Genomic DNA, 19,342 nt, shown 5'->3' with positions numbered 1-19,342 from the left:
GGGGTGGACTCCCCACCACACATTTTGCGTGTGTTTTGGTGGGGTCTTTTTCACGGCTGCACACGGTCCCCTGCCCGGAGGTGGGGCCTGCTGCTCTGGCCAGCTGTTTGTGACAGTCTCTAGCTTTGTAGATGTGTCGTTTTGCACGTTTACGTGATCTCCGTAGGACAGCCTGGCGGGTTTTAAGCAAGATAATGGCATGATTGGAGTCTCTGGGTGGTGCAAACAGTTAATGCGCTCGGCTGCTTACCGAAAGGTTGGAGGTTTGAGTCCACCCAGAGGTGCTGTGGAAGAAAGGCCTGGTGATCTACTTCTGAAAAATGAGCCATTAAAAGCCTGTGGAGCACAGTGCTTCTCTAGCACGCTTGGGGTCACCAGGAGTCGGGGTCGATTCAGTGGCAATAGGCTTGGTTTTGGTTTTTGGTATGGTGAGACTTGGTTTGCGTTCCACTGAGCTCTGTGGGGGCAGGGTGGAGAGGCCGCAGGAAGCAGGAAGCAGGAAGAGGGTTAGGAGGCACGGCATTGCCCAGGCCGGGGATGCACATGGCTAGGATGCAGCTGGTGCAGGGGATACAGACGGAGGGTTTGCCTGGCTGGCTTTGGGGGTGAGCTGATGGGGGTGTTGAGGCAGAGGGAGGAAGTGCAGGGCTCTGCCCCCATGCGGCCACGTGGAGAGGCTGCTGGGCAATCGCCTGGAATGTGGGGTGGGGGTGGCTGGGCCAGGCTGGTGGGGCCCACAGAGGGCAGGGAGCGGGCTGTGTGGGGCAGGCACAGTAGCGAAGGCCGGTGGGCCCTGGGGGCTGGGGGTTTTGGTCATATGGCTGCCGCTCCACCCAGCTGGCCCCCAGGCTGGTCTGGTCTGACCCCTTGGTCCACCAGCTCCGAATTGGGCTCTGCTCACTGACTAAGGGGCGTGAGGAGGAGCCTCTTTACCCAGCTGGGTGGGGAGGTTGGGGACAAATGCCTTCCCTCCCAACCCTCCCCTCCTTCCTGCCTTCCCTTCCTCTCTGTCTGCTGTGGCTCTGGACAGCAGGCCCAGCTCTGCGGCCATGGACCAGTACAGCATGGAGGAGCTGATTCAGCGGGGCCAAGGTGGGCCTTTGGCGGGGGCTGGGGCAGAGGAGGGAGGGAGAATGCACAAGGCCTCCAGATGGGGCCAGCCGCGGCTCTCCCAGGCAGCCAGCCAGGACAGGGGCTGCTGTAGGAGCCTGGGGAGGGTCCCCACACCCTCCGAGGCCCAACCTCAGGGCTCTCCTCAGAGCTGCTCTAGGATGTGACTGGTGGCGGAGTGGGGTGTCTGGGAAGTGGGGATTGTGGGCTGCGCGGTAGTGAAGGGGGTGCCCACTGACTGCCCCGAGGGATGCTCCTGACCCTGGGTACTCCCTCTGAGTCACAGGCTCCTGGGACGCTTTCTCCAGGGCTCGGCAGGCAGTGAGAGGGCCAAGACCCGTGCCTGCCTGGCCGTCCCCTGCCCACTGCTGGCCAGCTGCTGCCCTGGGCCCAGCCTGGGTCCTGGCCTCTGTGGCCTGGCTCTGGGTGTTGGGTCTGATTTGGGACAGCCTGTGTCTCTGATTTTCGGGACTGCTGGAGCTGGGTGCTGCAGGCCAGCTGCCTTGGGAAATGAGTTTCTGAAGGATAGGATTGGGGAGCTTGGGTCCCTGTCCTCATTGCCCCGCAGCCTCCCCAGCGTGGACCAGGTCCCCCCCCACCCCGGGGCAGTCATGGGTGAAGCCGCATACACCAGGGCCAGACCACCTGGCATCAAACCGCGGCCTTGCCACATAGTGGCCGTAAGACCTCGGGTATTTGCCTCACCCTTTCTGTGCCTCAGTGTGCTCATCTGTACAGTGGATTAATAGCATACCAGCTACCGTCGGGTAGGCTCACCCCTGGCAACCTCATTGTGTGTCAGAGTAAAACTGTGCTCTGTAGGGTTCCAGTGGCTGATCTTTTTGTACGCAGATCACCAGGTTTTCTTCTGAGGCACTTCTGGGTGGACTTGAACTGCCAACCTTTTGGCTAGCAGCCGAGTGCAGTAACTGTTTGCGCTACCCAGGGGTTCCAAGGGCTATTAGCACAGGACTTACTTAATCAGTCAGGTTCTCTTAGGCTCAAAATAGGATGGTGCTCGCCACGAAGGAAGTGCTCTGGATGGGATGTTAACCGTGACATCTGCTCCAGTCGGCGTGGCCCTAATGGGGCCCCTGCAGGCCCGGGGGCCAGGCCCTAAGGGGCCCTCGCAGGCCTGGGGGGGCCAGGCACCTGGGAGAACACCGCAGGACTGTCCCCCGTGAACTGAGGTCTGCCTGGCGCAGGTTGTGGCGCGGGCCTGCCTGCTGATAAGGTGTCTCAGCCATCTGGTGCTGCTGTAACAGAAATACCCCAGTGGATGGTTTCAACAGACAAGTTTATTCTTTCACAGTCCAGTAGGCTAGAAATCCAGATTCAGGGCATCAGCTCCAGGGGAAGGCTTTCTGTCTCTGTCAGCTCTGGAGAAAGGTCCTTCCTTGTGTGATGCATCAATCTTCCCTTGGTCTGGAAGCATCTCAGCACAGGAACCTCAGGTCCAAAGGACGTACTCTGCTCCCGGCACTGCTTTCTTGGTGGTATGAGGTCCCCAACTCTCTGCTTGCTTCCCTTTCCTTTTATCTCTTTAAAAAGATTGATTTAAGACACTATCTAATTTTGTAGATCTCATCAATATAACTGCTGTTAATTCATCTTATTACATCCTAGTAACAGGATTTGCAAAACAGGGAAATCACATCAGATGACAAAATGGTAGACAGTCATGCAATACTGGGAATCATGACCTAGCCAAGTTGACAGACATTTTTGGGGGACACAATTCAATCCATGACATGGGGGCACCTCTGACCCAGCTTCTGCAGGCCAGACTGGACGGGGCCTGGGTGGGGCCAGGCAGGCTCTCTCCCTGGCTGAGAGGGGTTCTTCCCTGCTGCTGACCCCGGGATACCAGCGCTGCCTGGGGGTGGGGTGGGGGGTGGGCGGGGCCGCCCCGTCCATGGGGTGGGTACTCTGTGGCCCAGGCCTCGATTTTGGGCTGCTGGGTCTCTGGCCAGCAGCATGACCTTGGGAAGGCTGTCCTGTCCATCCTGGGGCCAGGTGTGGTTTTGAGTAACATGCTCGGGGCCTTCTGGGAGAAAGTGGACCAGTTTGGCCCTGTAGTGTTTCCACAGTGCACCCCTCACTGTCCTGCCTGTTCCCGGGGTGGGGGCTATGAGCGCTGTGCCCCGAGCTCCGTGTGCAAGTGCCTTGTTCTGAGGCAGGTCCCTGGGGCCGGCTGGGAGGTCCTTGTTATCAGAATCTTGGGTGCAAGCCTGGGGGGGTGTCGGGTGGCACTGCCCAGCAGGACGCGGGTGAGGGCCACGGTGCCCTGCTCCGCACGTCATGTTCTAATCTGGACAGATGACGCTCTACTCACCTCCCTGGATATTTATAGCCCCCCCCCACTCCCCGGCCCCCTGCCCGCCCCTCCCCCACAGACATAGGCTCTGCTGCTGACAGCGCTGCTGTGCCTCCTCGCCTCCTCCCTCTGCTGCCGCCACTCCGGGCTTGCCCGCTGCCTCCGAGGGGCTGTGACCCTCCCCATGCCCCTTGCCCACTCCCTGTCTGCCCCGTGGGCTCCCATCACCATTCCCAATGAAGATTGTGCCAGGTAGGTGGGGCCACCCTTGGCGGCCATGGGAGGGCCAGGGGGCCTGGGTTGGAGGGGCCAGACTCTGCCCTTCCCCCGCCAGCACACAGCTGCTTCCTCGGCCATCGTCCCAAGCCCCCATTGGACCCTGTCCGAGGTCCCACAGGGCCCGAGGTCCCACTTGGTGGGTGTTGGGACTGTTGGTGGGGAAGCTGCTTGTCTTTGTGGTGGGGTCAGCTGTAAGCAGGGGGTGGGGGTGGGGCAGGCGACGGTCTGGGAGCTGGCATCCACCCTTGGCGCCTGGCACCTGTCACAGTGGGCACCTTTGGAGGCAGAATGGGGTGTTCGGGCACCGTGGTCACCTTCCTTGTGGTGGGGGCAGTGGGGGGAGGACGGGCAGGAGGCCACCCAGGCAGTGCTGGGGGGGCTGCAGTGGCCACTGTCGTGCCACAGGCTCCTCCTCCTGGCGGGTGTGGCTGTGGGTAGGCGGGGGTTAAGGTTCCCACTAACCTTGAGCGCCATCGTCCTGCGCAGGGACAGCTGAGCCACCGCCGCGCGGGGAGGGGGGTGCGGGTGGGGAGCGGCGCCGGGAAGGTGGGAGGAGGGAGGGAGGAGGCGGGCCGGGAGCCCAGTTGGTGCGGCGGGGAAGGGACACAGAGGCGGCGGGGCGGCGGGTGGAGAGCGAGGCACGGCCCCCTCCTCTCCTCCGCTCCACGCAAGGAGGGGGCAGCCGGTTGCTGACGCATGCAGGGCGGCACACACAGGGCTGCGCCCGCCTACTCTGCCCCGCGGCCTTGCAGCCGGCGAGCCATGGAGCCTTCCGGCAATCTTTTTCCCTCCCTGGTTGTGGTGGGCCATGTTGTCACTCTGGCTGCCGTGTGGCACTGGCGCAGGGGCCGCCGGCAGGCGCTGGATGAGCAAGGTAAGCGCCGCGGGCGACCTCGACCACTGTTAGTGGCCGCCGCCCCTGCCAAGGGTCCGGGGGCGGGGCAGGCGGAGGGGCCGCCCACTGCTTCTCCCGTGCCCTCCCCTTCCAGTCCCAGCTAAACACCAACACGTGTCCGGGAAAGCGCCGTGCCCACCCTGCGTTGGAGCCCCTGTGAGTCCCTGGGGCTGCTGTCTGCGGGAGCACCATACAGGGCCAGGTGGTGCAAAGAGGCTAGGGTGGGGCCTGGGCAGTGCAGGAGCGTCCCCCCACCTCCCACAGGGCAGCCCCTCCCGGCCACCTCGCCGGGAACAGGGTGAGCGCAGGTGAATGTCAACATAGAAACTGCCGCTGACAGGTGCAGAGCGCGCATCTGGGAGCCAGCCCGGGGAGAGGCTTCTGCCTGGGAAGGGGGAGGGCCTGCTCAGCGCCCCCCCCCCCCCCGCCAAGGGCTCCAGAGTCCCGCCCCGCAGATCCGTGGGGCTGAGCTGGGCAGAGGTGAGGCAGGTGCCCCAGTGCCCTCGGGCAGGATCCTGGGCCCGGGCCGGCGGGCAGCCAGGCTCGGCTCTGCACTCACTGCTCCAAGTCGTCTGCTCCTGGGGCCTCGCCCAGTGCGGCAACCACTCCAGGGCCCAGGACAGAGGGCAGCTCTGCCCCTTTCGGCTCCAGCACAGGAGAGCGGCATGGGGTTCTGGCCAGGGGCACTGCCCTAATGGGACATGGAGGCTGTGCTGGGGGGGGGGCTGGCCCTCTGGGCTTGGGGACTCAGTTCTGTGCTGGGGGGCTGACTGGGGTGGCCCCCCTAACGGGGCTGCTGTCTCGCCTCTCGCAGCTGATGGACTGGAGGCTGAGTCAGGACGGGCTTCCTGCCGTGGCCTCGGCCTGAGGCCTGAGGCCGTGACTCAGCTGCTGGATGTTCCCTTAAGTGCCTTCTCCCCTCCCCGTAGGCGTTTTGCTTAAGGATATGCCCACTCACCCCACCGGCCCCCCATATGCCCACCTTTGTTCCCACATGGGGAGGGGGCTCCCCCTTGCCCCCCACCCTGGGATGCCAGAGGTGGCATCCGCGCATCTGTTGTAGCTGTTCTCTGCCACCGCATCGGCACGTTCCCCGCCGTCCCCCCTCCTCGCTCCGCGCTCCCTTCCTGCTCCAGCGCCCCACCTCTCCCCACCAGGGCCCCCCTCCCTGCTCCGGGGCCCCTCCCCGCTCCAGGGCCGCACCTCTGCTCCAGGCCCCGCCTCCCTGCTCCTTCCCGCCCCAGGCCTTCCCGCCCCAGGCGCTCAGACATCACTCGGGAGTTTCCTAGCAGCGCTGTTCCCCGGGGCTCCCTCGGGGCTCTGCGGGCAGCCAGGCCAGCGGTCCTCTCCCTGGGGCGGGGCAGGTTCTTCTGGTCCGGGCGGGGGAGGATGTGGTGAGCAGTGGCGGCGGCTCGGCTGGAAAGCCGGGGCGTGAGACTCCGAGACTGCGCCGAGATTCTGGGCGCCCGGGCTCATGGCCGCGGCCGGGAGGTGGGGGGCGGGGGGCGCCTTCGCCTCGCAGAGGGAGGTCGTGCTGGAGCGGCTGTGCTGGCTGGACGGGGACGGCGAGTGGGCCCGCAGGGGCTACCTCTACGGGCAGCTGTGCTGCGTAGGTGGGTGCCCCGGACCGGGGCGCTGGAGGGCGGCTGGACTGAGTGACGCGGGACCAGGTGTAGCCCCGCCTCCTCCGAGCACCGCTCCGGAAGCACCTGGGGATGGGGCGGGGCGGGGCCCGCCGCGCTCTACTCGCTGCTTCGCTGGGGAAGGGGGATGGGAGAGGGCGGGTCCGGGCCCCCCCCCTCGGTGTTCTGCTGGCCGAGCCCTCGGTTTCCAGGCGCTGGCTTTGGCAGTCAGGACGCTGGGGAGGGAAGGAGGGAGGCAGGCCTGGAGGGCGGGGCTCTGGGCCTTCTGCCGGTAGGGAGCGCTCCTCTCGCCAGCGGTACCTTTCCCAGTCACCAAGATGGGGTTCCCATCCCAGGCTCTTTTTCACCAGTTGAGGGACCTCCAGCCTTAGTTTCCACGTTTGTACAAGGGGCTATGATACTTCTCAGAGGACCATGGGTACCCCTGTCCCCTGGGGGCCCCTGGGCTGGCAGCTCTGGCAGGCTGCCTTGGGCTGGCCAGTGCTGGGGGGTCCTGGGGTGGGTCTGCAGGAGGTGGGCAGCCAGCTGAGGCCCAGCAGTGAATGAGGAGCAGGCTGGGTCTAGTGGGGCGGGTGGGTGGACCAGCCAGAAGGGGTGTGTGCTGGTTGGGGGGTCTGAATAGGATGGGGACAGCTACAGTCAGAACAAGGGTCAGGGCTGGGAGGGAGGGGGTAGGGAGAGTTCAGGGCTCTGGGGAGGAGGCCAGAGGCCAAGGAACCCACAGGCAGGAGGTGTCCAGGAAGAGTAGATGCTGGAGCTGGCCCTGGGGAGGTGGGGGCCCTGCCCAGGCCCTCCAGCCCGGGGCAGCATCCTTGGAAGCGGTTAATAGCAGAGAGAACGCTGGAGCCTGGGGTGGGGCTCACACGAGGCTTGGACACCAGGCCTTGGCCTCTTCAGGCTCCAGCCTTTCCTGGAGTTCCCTGGGCCCACTTCCTGGCTCATGGTGGGAGTTCTGGTGTCTGTGCCCCTCACTGGAATGACATCCATTCCTCTCCACTGCTGAATCCCAGGACTAGCTGCGAGCCTGCATACAGCAGGTGCTCAGTATGGGCTCTTTGGATGCAGGGATGTTGCTAGGGTGAGGGGTCCTCTGGGGACGCAGAGGTGTGTCTAGAGGCTCCAAGTTGGGGCAGAGGGGCCCAGGGGAGAGTGTGGGGGTAGGAGCATACTGTACTGGGAGGGCTGACCGTTTGGGGTCAGACTTGGGATTTTGGAGAATCTCTGGAAGAGATGACACCTGGTGGGCCATGGGGGCCACTGAAGCTGGTGAGCCTCCCCTGGCCTTGGCCAGTCAGCGGGTGGAGCAGGGGAGCTTCGTTGCATCTCGTGGGGGCTGAGGTTGGGGGAAGGAGTGTAAGACATTTGGCCGAGTCCTGGGGGGCTGGCCATGTCCCTAGGTGTGGGGAGGGGGCACAGCCTTTACTAACTGCCAGCTTGGGCACCCCGACCCCGTGGGGTTTGGCGCCCTCCCGTGGCCACAGAGGGGGCAGCAGGGACGGGGTGGGGTGAGCTTTTCTGGGAACAGAGGCCCCAGGGCTCTGCGGGAGGGGTGAGCCTACAGCTGGATCCTATCAGGCCAGATGCACTGCCAGGACTGGAACATTCTTGTGGTCGGCAGTGGTTGGGCGGGCTGGGCCGTCCCAGATGCCTGGGGTGGCTCCCTGACCTGCAGGACCAGGGTCCTGGGGGCAGGGATGGTCAGCGGTGCCCTTTGCCCCCAGCGTCTATCTTTGCAACTTGACTGGCTGCTATTCCGCAGCCTCGCCTGCCTGCAGACAGCCCCGCACCCACCCTGCCCCAGGTGTGGCTTCCTTTCCAGTGACTCATGCCACCTCCACCCCACACAGCCTGACTCACCGCTGCCCTGCGGGCCCCTCCTGTGCCCGGTGCCCCCGTGTGCCCCCCTCTGCCCCTGCACCCCATCCCCCCATGTGAGACGTATTCCTGCGCTGGGTGGCCCTTGTGATGAGTCATTGCTCAGTGATGTGCAGGGTCTGTTCAAACCCCAGCCTCTAAGGTGGCCCCTGGGGTCTGGATGGTTCTCTGGTCTAGGAAGGGCTGGTGGGCTCAGGACCTCAGAGCCTCTGGGAGCCGGGGGACAGGGGTCAAGGTGCAGGGTGTGCTTCTTCTCAGTGTAGCTCTGTGAGGAGGTGGGGGTCTAGAAGAAACAGTGGCAGCTGGGCACCCCCAGCCAGAGGCCACACAGGTGGGGGTCCCTGGGAGGCCTGAGGGCTGATAGAGTGTTCTTTGGAGGGCTCATGGCCTTGGCCTCGTGGGGTGCCCCCCGCCGTGTGATGGGACACCCTCCTGGGGGGCTGTGGGGTGCCTTCCAGCCAGTCCTGGCACCACCGGGTTTGCAGTGACATGTGGCCCACAGCAGGGCCCACCACAGGGGTGGGGGTGGGGGTGAGGAAACCCCAGCTTCCTGTTTCTGGAGAGCCAGGGTGTGGCTGCAGGGGAGGGGCCGCCCTCCTTCCCGCCTGCTGCCTTCGGGGAACACTCCCCTCTCTGGGGGGCGGGCAGGGTGGGGTGGGGCCCCGGGGGCGGGGGCAGCGGCTGAGAAGGGCAGCAGGCAGGGAGCGGCCACACCGACTCGACTCGGCTCCACTGAGCTGTGCAGCCGTCCCACGCCGCCAGCCGCAGCCGCCCGTGGGCCACGCCGTCGCCCCGTGCAGCACCCAAGGCCACGATGTCTCAGCACAGGTTCCGTGTGCCTGAGCCCCAGGGCCTGGGCCAGCAGAGAACCAGCTCAGAGGACAACCTCTACCTGGCTGTGCTCAGGGCCTCCGAGGGCAAGAAAGGTAGCGGCTGCCGCCAGGCAGGAAGGGCCACTTCCTGTTGCAGGAAGCTGTGTACCGGCTGGCCAGGGTCCGAGTGTGGGGTACAGAGGTAGACGAGGGGCTGGGGCTTGGCCCAGGGCACAGGGTGGCTGGGGAGCAGCCCCCATGCCCCTCACCAGGAGGGCTGGCTCACCATGGCAGCAAGGCCAGCAGGGGCCTCTGGGGCGTGGGGCAGTTGGGGGTTCTCTGTACCCTGTCGGGAGGGCTCCCGGCCCCTCTCCCCACACCCTGCCCAGCCCGAGGCCAGCACCCTGCACCCCTGCTCAGGTTTCGGCTGGGGCAGAGGCTGGTGGCACGTGTGGGGGTGGGGCAGGCTGAGACTTGCTGCTCCTTGAGCTCTGGCTGCAGCTGCCAGCCCTGGGCCCTGCCCATCGCAGGAGGGAGCAGACCTAGCACCTAGGACCAGGGCTGGCTGGGCCCTAGGTGTGGTCCTGAGGGGCCTGAGGCTGCAGCTGCTTCCGGGGGCTCGTCTCAGGTTGTATCTGACTGGCTGGGCCTTGTCTGTGCCCGTGGCCGCCCCCCATGGCCTTTTCCTCCTGCTCCAGACTGACCGTGTCCTTGTCTGTCTCCCCCAGACGAGCGAGACCGTGTGCAGAAGAAAACCTTCACCAAGTGGGTCAACAAGCACCTCATCAAGGTTGGTGTGCACGTGTATGTGTGTGAGTGTGTACATGTCTGTGGGTGTGTACACACGTTGATGTGTGACTGCGTGTGTACATGCGTGTGTGCGTGTGTCTCGGGCTGGGGAGATTCCCGCGGGGGTGAGGAGGGCTGAGATGCCCGTCGCTGGGTGGCACAGACGGGGGCCTGCCTCCGCGCCCCCATCCTGCCCTGCTGCTCTAACATTCAACTCTGAAACCTGTGATTTTCTGTCCTCTCCCTCCCCGGCTCTCTCCTGTCTCTCTTCTTCCTCCTCTTCCTCCGGGCGCCTCCTTGTAGCACTGGAGGGCAGAGGTAGGTGTCTCTGTGGGCAGGGCGGGCATGCTCTCTGGACCCCTGCGTGACCTTGGGTTCCTCTTTCCCTCTGGGGCCAGCACCCCGCCGGGGCCTGTGAGTCGCTCTGGGGCATGAGTGGCCGTCAGCACCCCCGCTGTCCCTACAGGCCCAGAGGCACATCAGCGACCTGTATGAAGATCTCCGTGATGGTCACAACCTCATTTCCTTGCTGGAGGTCCTCTCGGGGGACAGCCTGGTATGTGCCCACCGCTTGCCCTCCTCGGCCCTCCTCCCTCTCACCTGGACACCTTGCCTGCCTGCCTGTCCTCCCTGGGGCCTCCCACCTGCCCTTCCTGTCCAGCTCCGCCCCTCTTGCCTTCTCCCAGGGCCTCCTGGCCTTGCCCCCCACTGCACCTCTTGGTCCAGGGTGTTGGGAGCCACAGCCGAGTGCCCGCCTGGGTAAGGCTGTGAGCCCAGAGCCCAGGCCGTGGCTGCTGTGGCCCAGAATGCCCTACGCACAGGCTCCAACACAGTAATCTCATGCTCTGCTCTGCTTTGGTTTCTCTGCTGCTTGGACTCTGAACCTTGACCTCTGCCCTTTACCCTTTGCCCTGCTCTGGCCGGGCAGCCAAGAGAGCGGGACGTAATCAGGAGCTCGCGCCTGGTGAGTGGTTGGGCCCACTGGGCACGCAGCTCCCCGGATGGCCGGAGCCGTGCTCACCCAGCCTGACAGCCGATCTAGGCCGACCAAGGTCATCTGGCCTGGCACAGATGGCCGTACATGGCCGTACACCTGAGCCATCTGCTGACCTGCCTGCTGTCCTGCCCGTGCTGGGCTGGGAGCCGCCGTAGCTGCCACCACTGGGCGGGAGGACCCCAGTGCCCTGCCCTCCACCCCTGACTTCCTGGCTATTGTCTTGTCCCCACCCCCTTCCTTCCTCCCTGAAGCCCAGGCAGCTGGACTGCCCTGGCCCCTGCTGGGCCTGGCCCCAGGCGGCCCCCATGTCCCAGCTGGGGAGGGAGGGTGCACCGGGGTGTGGGGCTGCTGCTGTGCTGGGGGGACCCTGGGGTGGTTGCTGCAGCTGCCTGGAGAAGCCCGAGGGGGGCCTGGATGCCGCGCTGGGTCCACTGGCTCCCTCTGCTTTGTGGGCGCTGACCACTGTCCTCTCACAGCCCCGGGAGAAGGGCAGGATGCGTTTCCACAAGCTGCAGAATGTCCAGATCGCCCTGGACTACCTGCGACACCGCCAGGTAAGGCTGCCCGCCGGCCGCGGCCCCCGCCCCAGCGTGGTGCTGGGGGCTGGGACTGAGGGCACCTCCCTCACAGGTGAAGCTGGTGAATATCAGGAACGATGACATTGCCGACGGCAACCCTAAGCTGACCCTGGGCCTCATCTGGACCATCATCCTGCACTTCCAGGTAGTGTGGCCACCCACTGCCCCTCAGCCACCGCCTCCCCGGGGTCTCCAGGCCTGGTGTGTGGCCTGGGGGTGCGTGCTGCATGCCCTGCCCCACCCCATGCTAGCTCTGGGGCCTGAGAGGCCAGGCTGCTCCCCAGGCCCTGCCTCTCCTGCACCCTCTGGCCCCAGCTGGGCAGGGCAGGCAGCCTCCCCAAGGAGGAATGTGTCCTGTGCTCGAGGGCAGCTGCCTGCCCCGTGAAGCATTCTGGGGAAACTCAGCCTGGGCCGGCTGACTCACCCGGGGGCCTGCCCCACCGCACAGGAAGCCACAAATCCGAGAGCTGGGCAGGCTGAGCCTGGCTGGCACGGCAGCTGAGTCACACAGGCTGGCAGGCCGACAGACAGAGACAGACAGACGGGTGTGCAGGCGGGCAGACCCAGGCCTGAGGGATGGAGAAAGTGCAGGCCCAGGCCCACCTGCCAGGCTCACACAGACCCCACCCAGCCCCCCAGCCTTTAGGCAGAGAGGGAGGCTGGAGCTGCTCTCACCCCTTCCTTGGCCTGGGGGCTCTCGGGAAGCACCTGTGTGTGCAGCTCCCTTGCTTGTACCCACCCTCTGCCTCTGCCTCCGAGGACACAGGAAGGGCCAGGTCCCTTCTCCCTGGCTGAGGGGCTCCCAGGGTACCCACCTGAAGTGGCAGCAGTGGGGATGGGAACCTGACTTACTCCATGGCAGCCGTGGCTGGGCTGGCCTGGGCTTGTGGCACTGAGGTAGCGGGTGGTGGGCAGGGGCCCTGCCTCCTCCTGGGCACCCCTTCTCATGCACACGGGCACAGGGTGGCACGTGCCTGGCAGGGCGGCTGTGGCTGAGCCCTGCCCGTGGCTGCCCGCAGATCTCGGACATCCAGGTGAGTGGGCAGTCAGAAGACATGACGGCCAAGGAGAAGCTCCTGCTGTGGTCCCAGCGCATGGTGGAGGGCTACCAGGGCCTGCGCTGTGACAACTTCACCTCCAGCTGGCGCGACGGCCGCCTCTTCAACGCCATCATCCACCGGCATAAGTACGTGGAGGCTGGCCAGGGCTGTGCCCGGTGGAGGGTGTGGAGGAGGGCACAGCGGGGCCCTGGGGCATGGAGGAGGGCACAGCAGGGCCCTGGGGTGCGCAGCCGGAGACCCCAAACACCTCGGGACAGGAGGGGCGTCTGCACTGGTGGGAGCCATGGCCTGTGGCGGCGAGTGCAGGTGCCAGCCCCAGAGGAGGGTGCAGGCCATGTGGCCTGTGCCCCGCCCTCTTGCCGTCTTTGCTTTCTCCTGGACCCTTCTAGAAGCATCACTGGGGGACCAGCGGGATGTTGGTTCTCAACATCATGCGTGTGTGCCCTGTGGAGGCCTCCAAAGGGGCCTGGGCAGCTCGACCACAGTGGGCACAGCCCCTGGAGCCCCCAGAGACCTTGGCTCCCACCTGGGCCTGGACACTGTAGGAGGGTGGCTGTGGGTGCCCCTGTGCCTGGACCTACTGTCGGCTCCTGGGGCCCAAACTGCATAGTGCCCAAGTGTGCACGTGGGAGGGAGCGGTGGTGTTGGGGCAAAGGGAGTGCTTTCTGGGGTGCGGTGAGGTTGGATTCTGTTGTATCCATCTCGGTCCGGCTGTGTGACCGGGGCCCCCTGCATCTGGCCCTGCGTCTGCTCGCCTGCCACAGGCCAATGCTTATCGACATGAACAAGGTGTACCGGCAAACCAACCTGGAGAACTTGGACCAGGCCTTCTCTGTGGCGGAACGCGACCTGGGAGTGACACGGCTGCTGGACCCTGAGGGTATGTGTGCTGCCCCCTCTCTGATCGTGGTCCCCCTCTGATCCTGGCCCCCCAATCCTGGCCCCCTTCTGATCCTGGCCCCCCCATCCTGGTCCCTTTCTGATCCTGGCCCCCCTCTGATAAGACCCCCCCTCCGATCGTGCTCCCCCTCTGATCCTGGCCCCACAATCCTGGCCCCTTTCTGATCCTGGCCCCCCCATCCTGGTCCCTTTCTGATCCTGGTCCCCCTCCAATTCTGGCCCCACTCTGATCCTGGCCCCCCCAATCATGGCCCCCCTCCAATACCGGCCTCCCCCAGTCCCATTCCCCCCCACATCCCAGCACCCCTCCAATCCTGGTCCCCCCATCCTGGCCCCCCTCCAATCCCAGCTCCCCTCTCTGGCAGATGTGGACGTCTCCCATCCCGATGAGAAGTCCATCATCACGTACGTCTCATCTCTGTACGATGCCATGCCCCGTGTGCCCGACGTGCAGGATGGGGTGAAGGCCAACGTGAGTGGGGGCTGGCATGCAGGGGTCGGGGGCTGGCCCTGAACCTCACCCCGCCCTGACCCCTGCCTGCCTGCAGGAGCTGCAGCTGCGTTGGCAGGAGTACCGGGAGCTGGTGCTGCTGCTGCTGCAGTGGATCCGCCACCACGCCGTGGCTTTCGAGGAGCGCAAGTTCCCCAGCAGCTACGAGGAGATCGAGGTGCCGCCCGCTCCAGCAGGGGTCCAGGGCCTGGTCCGGGGCCGGGTGCCACTCCTGACCCAGCTTGTCCCCCCAGATCCTGTGGTGTCAATTCCTTAAGTTTAAGGAGACCGAGCTTCCTGCCAAGGAGGCTGACAAGAACCGATCCAAAGGCATCTATCAGTCCCTGGAGGTGAGTAGGGGTGCTGGGGGCGAGGCCTGGGAGGGGTGGGCCTCGGGGCTTGGCCTGAGCTCGGCCCCTGCCCACAGGGCGCGGTACAAGCGGGCCAGCTCAAGATAGCGCCGGGCTACCACCCGCTGGACGTGGAGAAGGAGTGGGGCAAGCTGCACGTGGCCATCCTGGAGCGGGAGAAGCAGCTACGCAGGGAGTTCGAGAGGTGGGTGGGGCTGCAGTGGACGGGGTTGTGGTGGGCGGGGCTGCGGTGGGCGGACCTGGGGCTGGCAGGCTGCGGTGGGCGGGGCTGCGGTGGGCGGACCTGGGGCTGGCAGGCTGCGGTGGGCGGGGCTGCGGTGGCAGGGGAGCCACCGGGGGTGAGTCATGGCGGGGAGGAAACCCCCGCAAGCTGGGAAGCCCGGCTGCAGCAGCGGCAGTGGGGCCTCCGGCGGGCAGCGGGCGGACAGCAAGGAGCGAGGCTGCCCCGGGGCGGACCCCGGGCCCCTCTCACGGCGGTGGGCACTTGGGCCGCAGGCTGGAGAGTCTGCAGCGCATCGTCAGCAAACTGCAGATGGAGTCGGGGCTGTGTGAGGAGCAGCTGAACCAGGCTGATGCCCTGCTGCAGGCGGTGAGGGGCGGGGTCGGGGAGGGCAGGAGGAGGCCGGGCAGAGGGTGAAGAGGGGGGTGGGGAGGGCAGGGGAGGGGGCGGGGCCGGGAGGCTGGGCTGGGAGGCGAAGGGGTGCTCCTGGATCATGCCCCGCCCTGCAGCTGCGGAGCCAGAGAGGGCAGGCCTGCTGAGGGTGGGGCAGGCCAGCTGGGCTCTGGGGAGTGCTGGGGGGCAGCTCTGGGGGCGGAGCCCAGGCCCAGGCTCTGCCCCCTGGTGTGCAGCCAGTCCTCACTGCCTGCTTGGTGCTGAGCTGACTTTGGGCAGCAGAGGGGACACCCAAGAGGCAGAGGCGCTCTTCCTTCCCCAGGCCTTGCCCCAGGGCTCATACGGGTCATGGGGGGAGTGTGGCCATTGCTGGTTGGGTGCTATGGGCCGGCAGGAGTAGGGTGTGTGGATCTGGGTGGGGGTTTTCGAGGACACGGAAGGAAGATGGGGGGAGGGGTAGGCCCGTGAGCCCACCCTCAGGGCATGAAGGGTGTGGTCCTGACCTGGGGGCAGCCTATGGGCCACCCACCCCACCTGGAGTGTGCTCTAGGAAGATGCGGGGGCTCTACGGGGAGTTTGGGGCGCCAGCTCTGAGGGTGGCCGCCACTTTGCAGGACATCCGGCTGCTGGCTGCAGGCAAGGCACCTCAGCGGTCAGGTGAGGTGGAGAGAGACCTGGATAAGGCGGATGGCATGATCCGGCTGCTCTTCAACGACGTGCAGACCCTCAAGGATGGGCGGCACCCCCAGGGCGAGCAGATGTACCGCAGGTGGGCCCCGCCCCCGCCCCCGCCCCGGGTGGCCTCAGCCTGGGCAGCCAGGCCCTGGCTGATCTTCCTGCTGTCTGTGCTGCCCCCAGGGTGTACCGTCTGCACGAGCGCCTCGTCACCATCCGTACGGACTACAACCTCCGACTGAAGGCTGGTGCCTCCATGACCCAGAGCGTGTCAAGACCCCCGGACCACGAGCTCGAGAGCTCCACCCTGCGCTACCTGCAGGACCTGCTGGCCTGGGTAGAGGAGAACCAGCGGCGGGTGGATGGCGCTGAGTGGGGTGTGGACCTGCCCAGCGTGGAGGCGCAGTTGGGCAGCCACCGTGGCCTGCACCAGTCTATCGAGGAGTTCCGGGCCAAGATAGAGCGGGCGCGTGCTGACGAGGTGAGCGGGCCCCGCGGGTGGGCGGGCAGGGCGGCAGCTGGGCCATACCACCACAGGGCTCACCCCCAGTCTCCTGCAGGGTCAGCTCTCCCCGGTCACCCGGGGTACCTACTGTGACTGTCTGGGCCGGCTGGACCTGCAGTACACCAGGCTGCTGGTGAGTGGCCAGTGGGCGGGGGGATGGCAGAGGGCAGGTCGCGGGGGTGTAGGTGACCTGCTGACATGCCTGCCCGCCGCCCACAGAACTCCTCCAAAGCCCGGCTTCGCGCCCTGGAGAGCCTGCATGGCTTTGTGGCGGCTGCCACCAAGGAGCTGATGTGGTTGAGTGAGAAGGAGGAGGAGGAGGTGGGCTTTGACTGGAGCGACCGCAACGCCAACATGGCCACCAAGAAGGAGAGCTACTCGGTGAGGCAGCAGGCGGCTCTCAGCCTTCTGTGACCGGACCCCTTGCACCCCCATGCCTGTGGCCGTCCCCCACCAATCAGGAGGGAGCACGGGGCCTTGGGCCTTGTCTGCTGAGACACTGGTGGGGGCCCACATGTCTCTGAGACCCCGTGGCTCTGTGCCAGGCCCTGATGCGTGAGCTGGAGCTGAAAGAAAAGAAAATCAAGCAGATCCAGAACACTGGAGATCGGCTGCTGCGCGAGGGCCACCCTGCACGGGCCACGGTGGAGGTGGGTGGGGGGGGTCGCGGAAGGACCATTCAGGAGCCCCCCCAGTGAGGATGAGAGTGGGGCCGCGGAAGGACCACCTGGGGTCCCCCACACTGAGAATGAGGGTGGGGCTGCAGTAGAACCACCCGTGGTCCCCCACAGTGGGATTGGGGGTGGGGCTGCAACAGAAGCCCCTGGGGTACCCCACAGTAGAGCTCAGAGCATGGAGGGGGCGGGCCCTGGAGGGGGCGGGGCCCCAGAGCGGCAGGGCCCTGACATTCTGGGGCTGTAGTCGTTCCAGGCAGGCCTGCAGACCCAGTGGAGCTGGATGCTGCAGCTATGTTGCTGCATCGAGGCCCACCTGAAGGAGAACACCGCCTACTTTCAGGTAAGAGCTGGGCTGCCCGACCCCGCCACAGCCAGAGTGCTCAGGAGCCCCTAACCCAGCCCTTTGCCCACCCCGTGTCTGTCCACCCTTCGTTAATCTCCTCCTGCGCTGCCTCCAGGGAGCCCTCTCAGCGCTGCCCCGTCTTGTCGGCAGGCCCCTCAGCGTGTCCGGGCAGCTCTGGCAGGGGGCTGGTGCTGTGGCGGAGGCTAGCGCTGTGAACCCAGTGTGACCCCTTTCTGCTGCCCCAGTTCTTCTCAGACGTGCGGGAGGCAGAGGAGCAGCTGCAGAAGCTACAGGAGACACTGCGCAGGAAGTACACCTGTGACCGTTCCATCACTGTCACCCGCCTGGAGGACCTGCTGCAGGATGCCCAGGTGAGTCGATCACCTGGCCGCAGCCTCAGCACCCAGGCCTGTGGGACCATGAGCTGGCCGGGCCCCCAGGTTCAGGGAGGACGGTGGGGCCGGGGCCTTGCTGGAGCGCGGGGGTGAGGGGCTGGTCTGGCATCTGGCTGTCTGCTGCGGCTGTAAGAGATGCTTGGGGAAGGTTTTCTGGAGGCACCCAGAGGACTAGTGGGGCCCGCAGGGGTGGTGGGGTGGGGCGGGAGACGTGGCAGTCATGAGGGGGTGTGAGGCCAGAGGTCTGAGCAGGGTGCAGGGTTGTGATGTGGCAGGTCCAAGAAGTTAATGGCAGGACTCTGGAGTGGTGGCAGGAGCTGGGGACAGCGCGTGTGAGCCCACCAGAGAGTCCCTGGGTGGACAGAGGCCAGAGTTAGCTGCTCTACTAGCAGCCCTCTGGGTCCACTGGCATTTGGGCGGGGGCGTCTGGGGGGGCGCTGAGGGGAGGGCAGGGGCTTCTGGGGGGCTGAGGGGAGGGCAAGGTGGCAGCTAACGTGCTGTGGGAATGGGGTGGGTGGTGGAAAGGTGGGTGGAAGGGGACCCGGCAGTGGAGGAGGGCCAGAGCTGGTGCTCCCAGATGTGGTGGAGACAAGCTGAGAAGCTCTGTGAGCAGGGAGGGGACAGGAGGAGGTGCCCACTTGGTCAGGAGATGGGGATAGAAAAGGTGGGCGAGGAGTGCGGTTGGTTCCAGGATGGTCTCTGGCCTCTTAGCCTTCAACGGTCCTTGCTAAGCTTTGGTCTTGTGGGGTGGGTGACCTTCCACAGTCTCAGTATCCTTGGCCAGGGAGGGGAGTGGGGGAGAGGACATTGCAGGGTCCGCGGGGGCCGGCTCAGGCCCGAGCATGGGGTGCCTCGTGCCCTGCCCAGCCTCAGAGCACTGGCTTCAGGAGCCCCGAGGGGGACTGCAGACTCACCACCTCCGACGTTGGAGGTGTTGGGGTAGCTGTGCACTGCTCTTGGGGTGGGCAGGGCCTCAGCCAGGCCTCTTATGTGGATAGTGGACTCTTCCTCCCTGACCGTCTCCTCCCGCAGGACGAGAAGGACCAGCTGAACGAGTACAAGGACCACCTGTCTGGCCTGGCCAAGCGGGCCAAGGCCATCGTGCAGCTGAAGCCCCGCAACCCTGCCCACCCGGTTCGGGGCCACCTGCCGCTGCTGGCCGCATGTGACTACAAGCAGGTGGAGGTGAGGTGGGCGGGGCTCGCAGGGAGACAGGGAGGGGCTCTGGAGGCAGAGGGCTGGGAGCAGGGGCTGCACTGTGGCCTCGAGGCTGACCTGGCCCGGCCCCCAGGTGACCGTGCACAAGGGGGACGAGTGCCAGCTGCTGGGCCCCGCGCAGCCGTCCCACTGGAAGGTCCTCAGCAGCGGTGGCAGCGAGGCTGCCGTGCCGTCCGTCTGCTTCCTTGTGCCCCCACCCAACCAGGAGGCCCAGGAGGCCATCACCAGGTGGGCGCCCGGGGGGTCTGGCCGCAGGCAGGGGTAGATGGCGGGCCGGTGCCCAGAGCCCCATTGATGGTGCCCCTGCCTGCCAGGTTGGAGGCCCAGCACCAGGCCCTGGTCGCGAGGTGGCACCAGCTGCATGTGGACCTGAAGAGCCTCCTGGCCTGGCAGAGCCTCAGTCGCGACGTACAGCTCATCCGCTCCTGGTCGCTGGTCACGGTACGGGCATGGGGGCCACGTCTATCCTATCCCCACCCTGCCCCCGTGGGCCCCCAGGGCCGTGTGTCTGTGCCTGCTGTGCTCAGTGCCCCTGCTGCCCGCAGTTCCGCACGCTGAAGCCTGAGGAGCAGCGCCAAGCCCTGCGCAGCCTGGAGTTGCACTACCAGGCCTTCCTGCGAGACAGCCAGGACGCCGGCGGCTTCGGGCCCGAGGACCGGCTGCAGGCTGAGCGGGAATATGGCTCCTGCAGCCGCCACTACCAGCAACTGCTGCAGAGCCTGGAGCAGGGTATGTGGTGGGCAGCGTGGGCAGGCGGCCATGGTCTGGGCAGGGCAGCAGGTGTGGGTGGGCAGGGCGG

General features: G+C 66.0%; 1 protein-coding gene across 5 annotated transcripts in view; it reads left to right on the top strand.

The window, feature by feature from the left end:
* Positions 1-19,342, top strand: part of PLEC (plectin) — a 58,567-nt gene that overhangs the window by 24,154 nt on the left and 15,071 nt on the right. For 2 of the 5 annotated variants that reach the window (XM_023741643.1, XM_023741642.1), the window contains 22 exons: positions 9,660-9,721; positions 10,187-10,276; positions 11,194-11,271; positions 11,348-11,440; positions 12,315-12,481; positions 13,121-13,236; positions 13,622-13,728; positions 13,805-13,924; positions 14,001-14,096; positions 14,174-14,301; positions 14,613-14,706; positions 15,345-15,499; positions 15,589-15,886; positions 15,966-16,043; positions 16,130-16,291; positions 16,456-16,560; positions 16,832-16,927; positions 17,176-17,301; positions 18,358-18,510; positions 18,617-18,771; positions 18,858-18,984; positions 19,089-19,272. In XM_023741643.1, the coding sequence (XP_023597411.1) occupies positions 9,660-9,721; positions 10,187-10,276; positions 11,194-11,271; positions 11,348-11,440; positions 12,315-12,481; positions 13,121-13,236; positions 13,622-13,728; positions 13,805-13,924; positions 14,001-14,096; positions 14,174-14,301; positions 14,613-14,706; positions 15,345-15,499; positions 15,589-15,886; positions 15,966-16,043; positions 16,130-16,291; positions 16,456-16,560; positions 16,832-16,927; positions 17,176-17,301; positions 18,358-18,510; positions 18,617-18,771; positions 18,858-18,984; positions 19,089-19,272 (2,790 nt within the window). Of the gene's footprint in view, positions 1-4,408; positions 4,581-5,979; positions 6,215-8,819; positions 9,046-9,659; positions 9,722-10,186; positions 10,277-11,193; positions 11,272-11,347; positions 11,441-12,314; positions 12,482-13,120; positions 13,237-13,621; positions 13,729-13,804; positions 13,925-14,000; positions 14,097-14,173; positions 14,302-14,612; positions 14,707-15,344; positions 15,500-15,588; positions 15,887-15,965; positions 16,044-16,129; positions 16,292-16,455; positions 16,561-16,831; positions 16,928-17,175; positions 17,302-18,357; positions 18,511-18,616; positions 18,772-18,857; positions 18,985-19,088; positions 19,273-19,342 lie in introns of those variants that run through there. The other 3 variants (XM_023741644.1, XM_023741645.1, XM_023741646.1) reach the window with 3 other exon arrangements.

This window comes from Trichechus manatus, unplaced genomic scaffold (genome assembly GCF_000243295.1).
Source record: "Trichechus manatus latirostris isolate Lorelei unplaced genomic scaffold, TriManLat1.0 scaffold00185, whole genome shotgun sequence".
NCBI lineage: Eukaryota > Metazoa > Chordata > Mammalia > Sirenia > Trichechidae > Trichechus > Trichechus manatus.
Note: the sequence above shows the minus strand (reverse complement) of the source record. Positions and strands in the feature narration are given on the sequence as shown.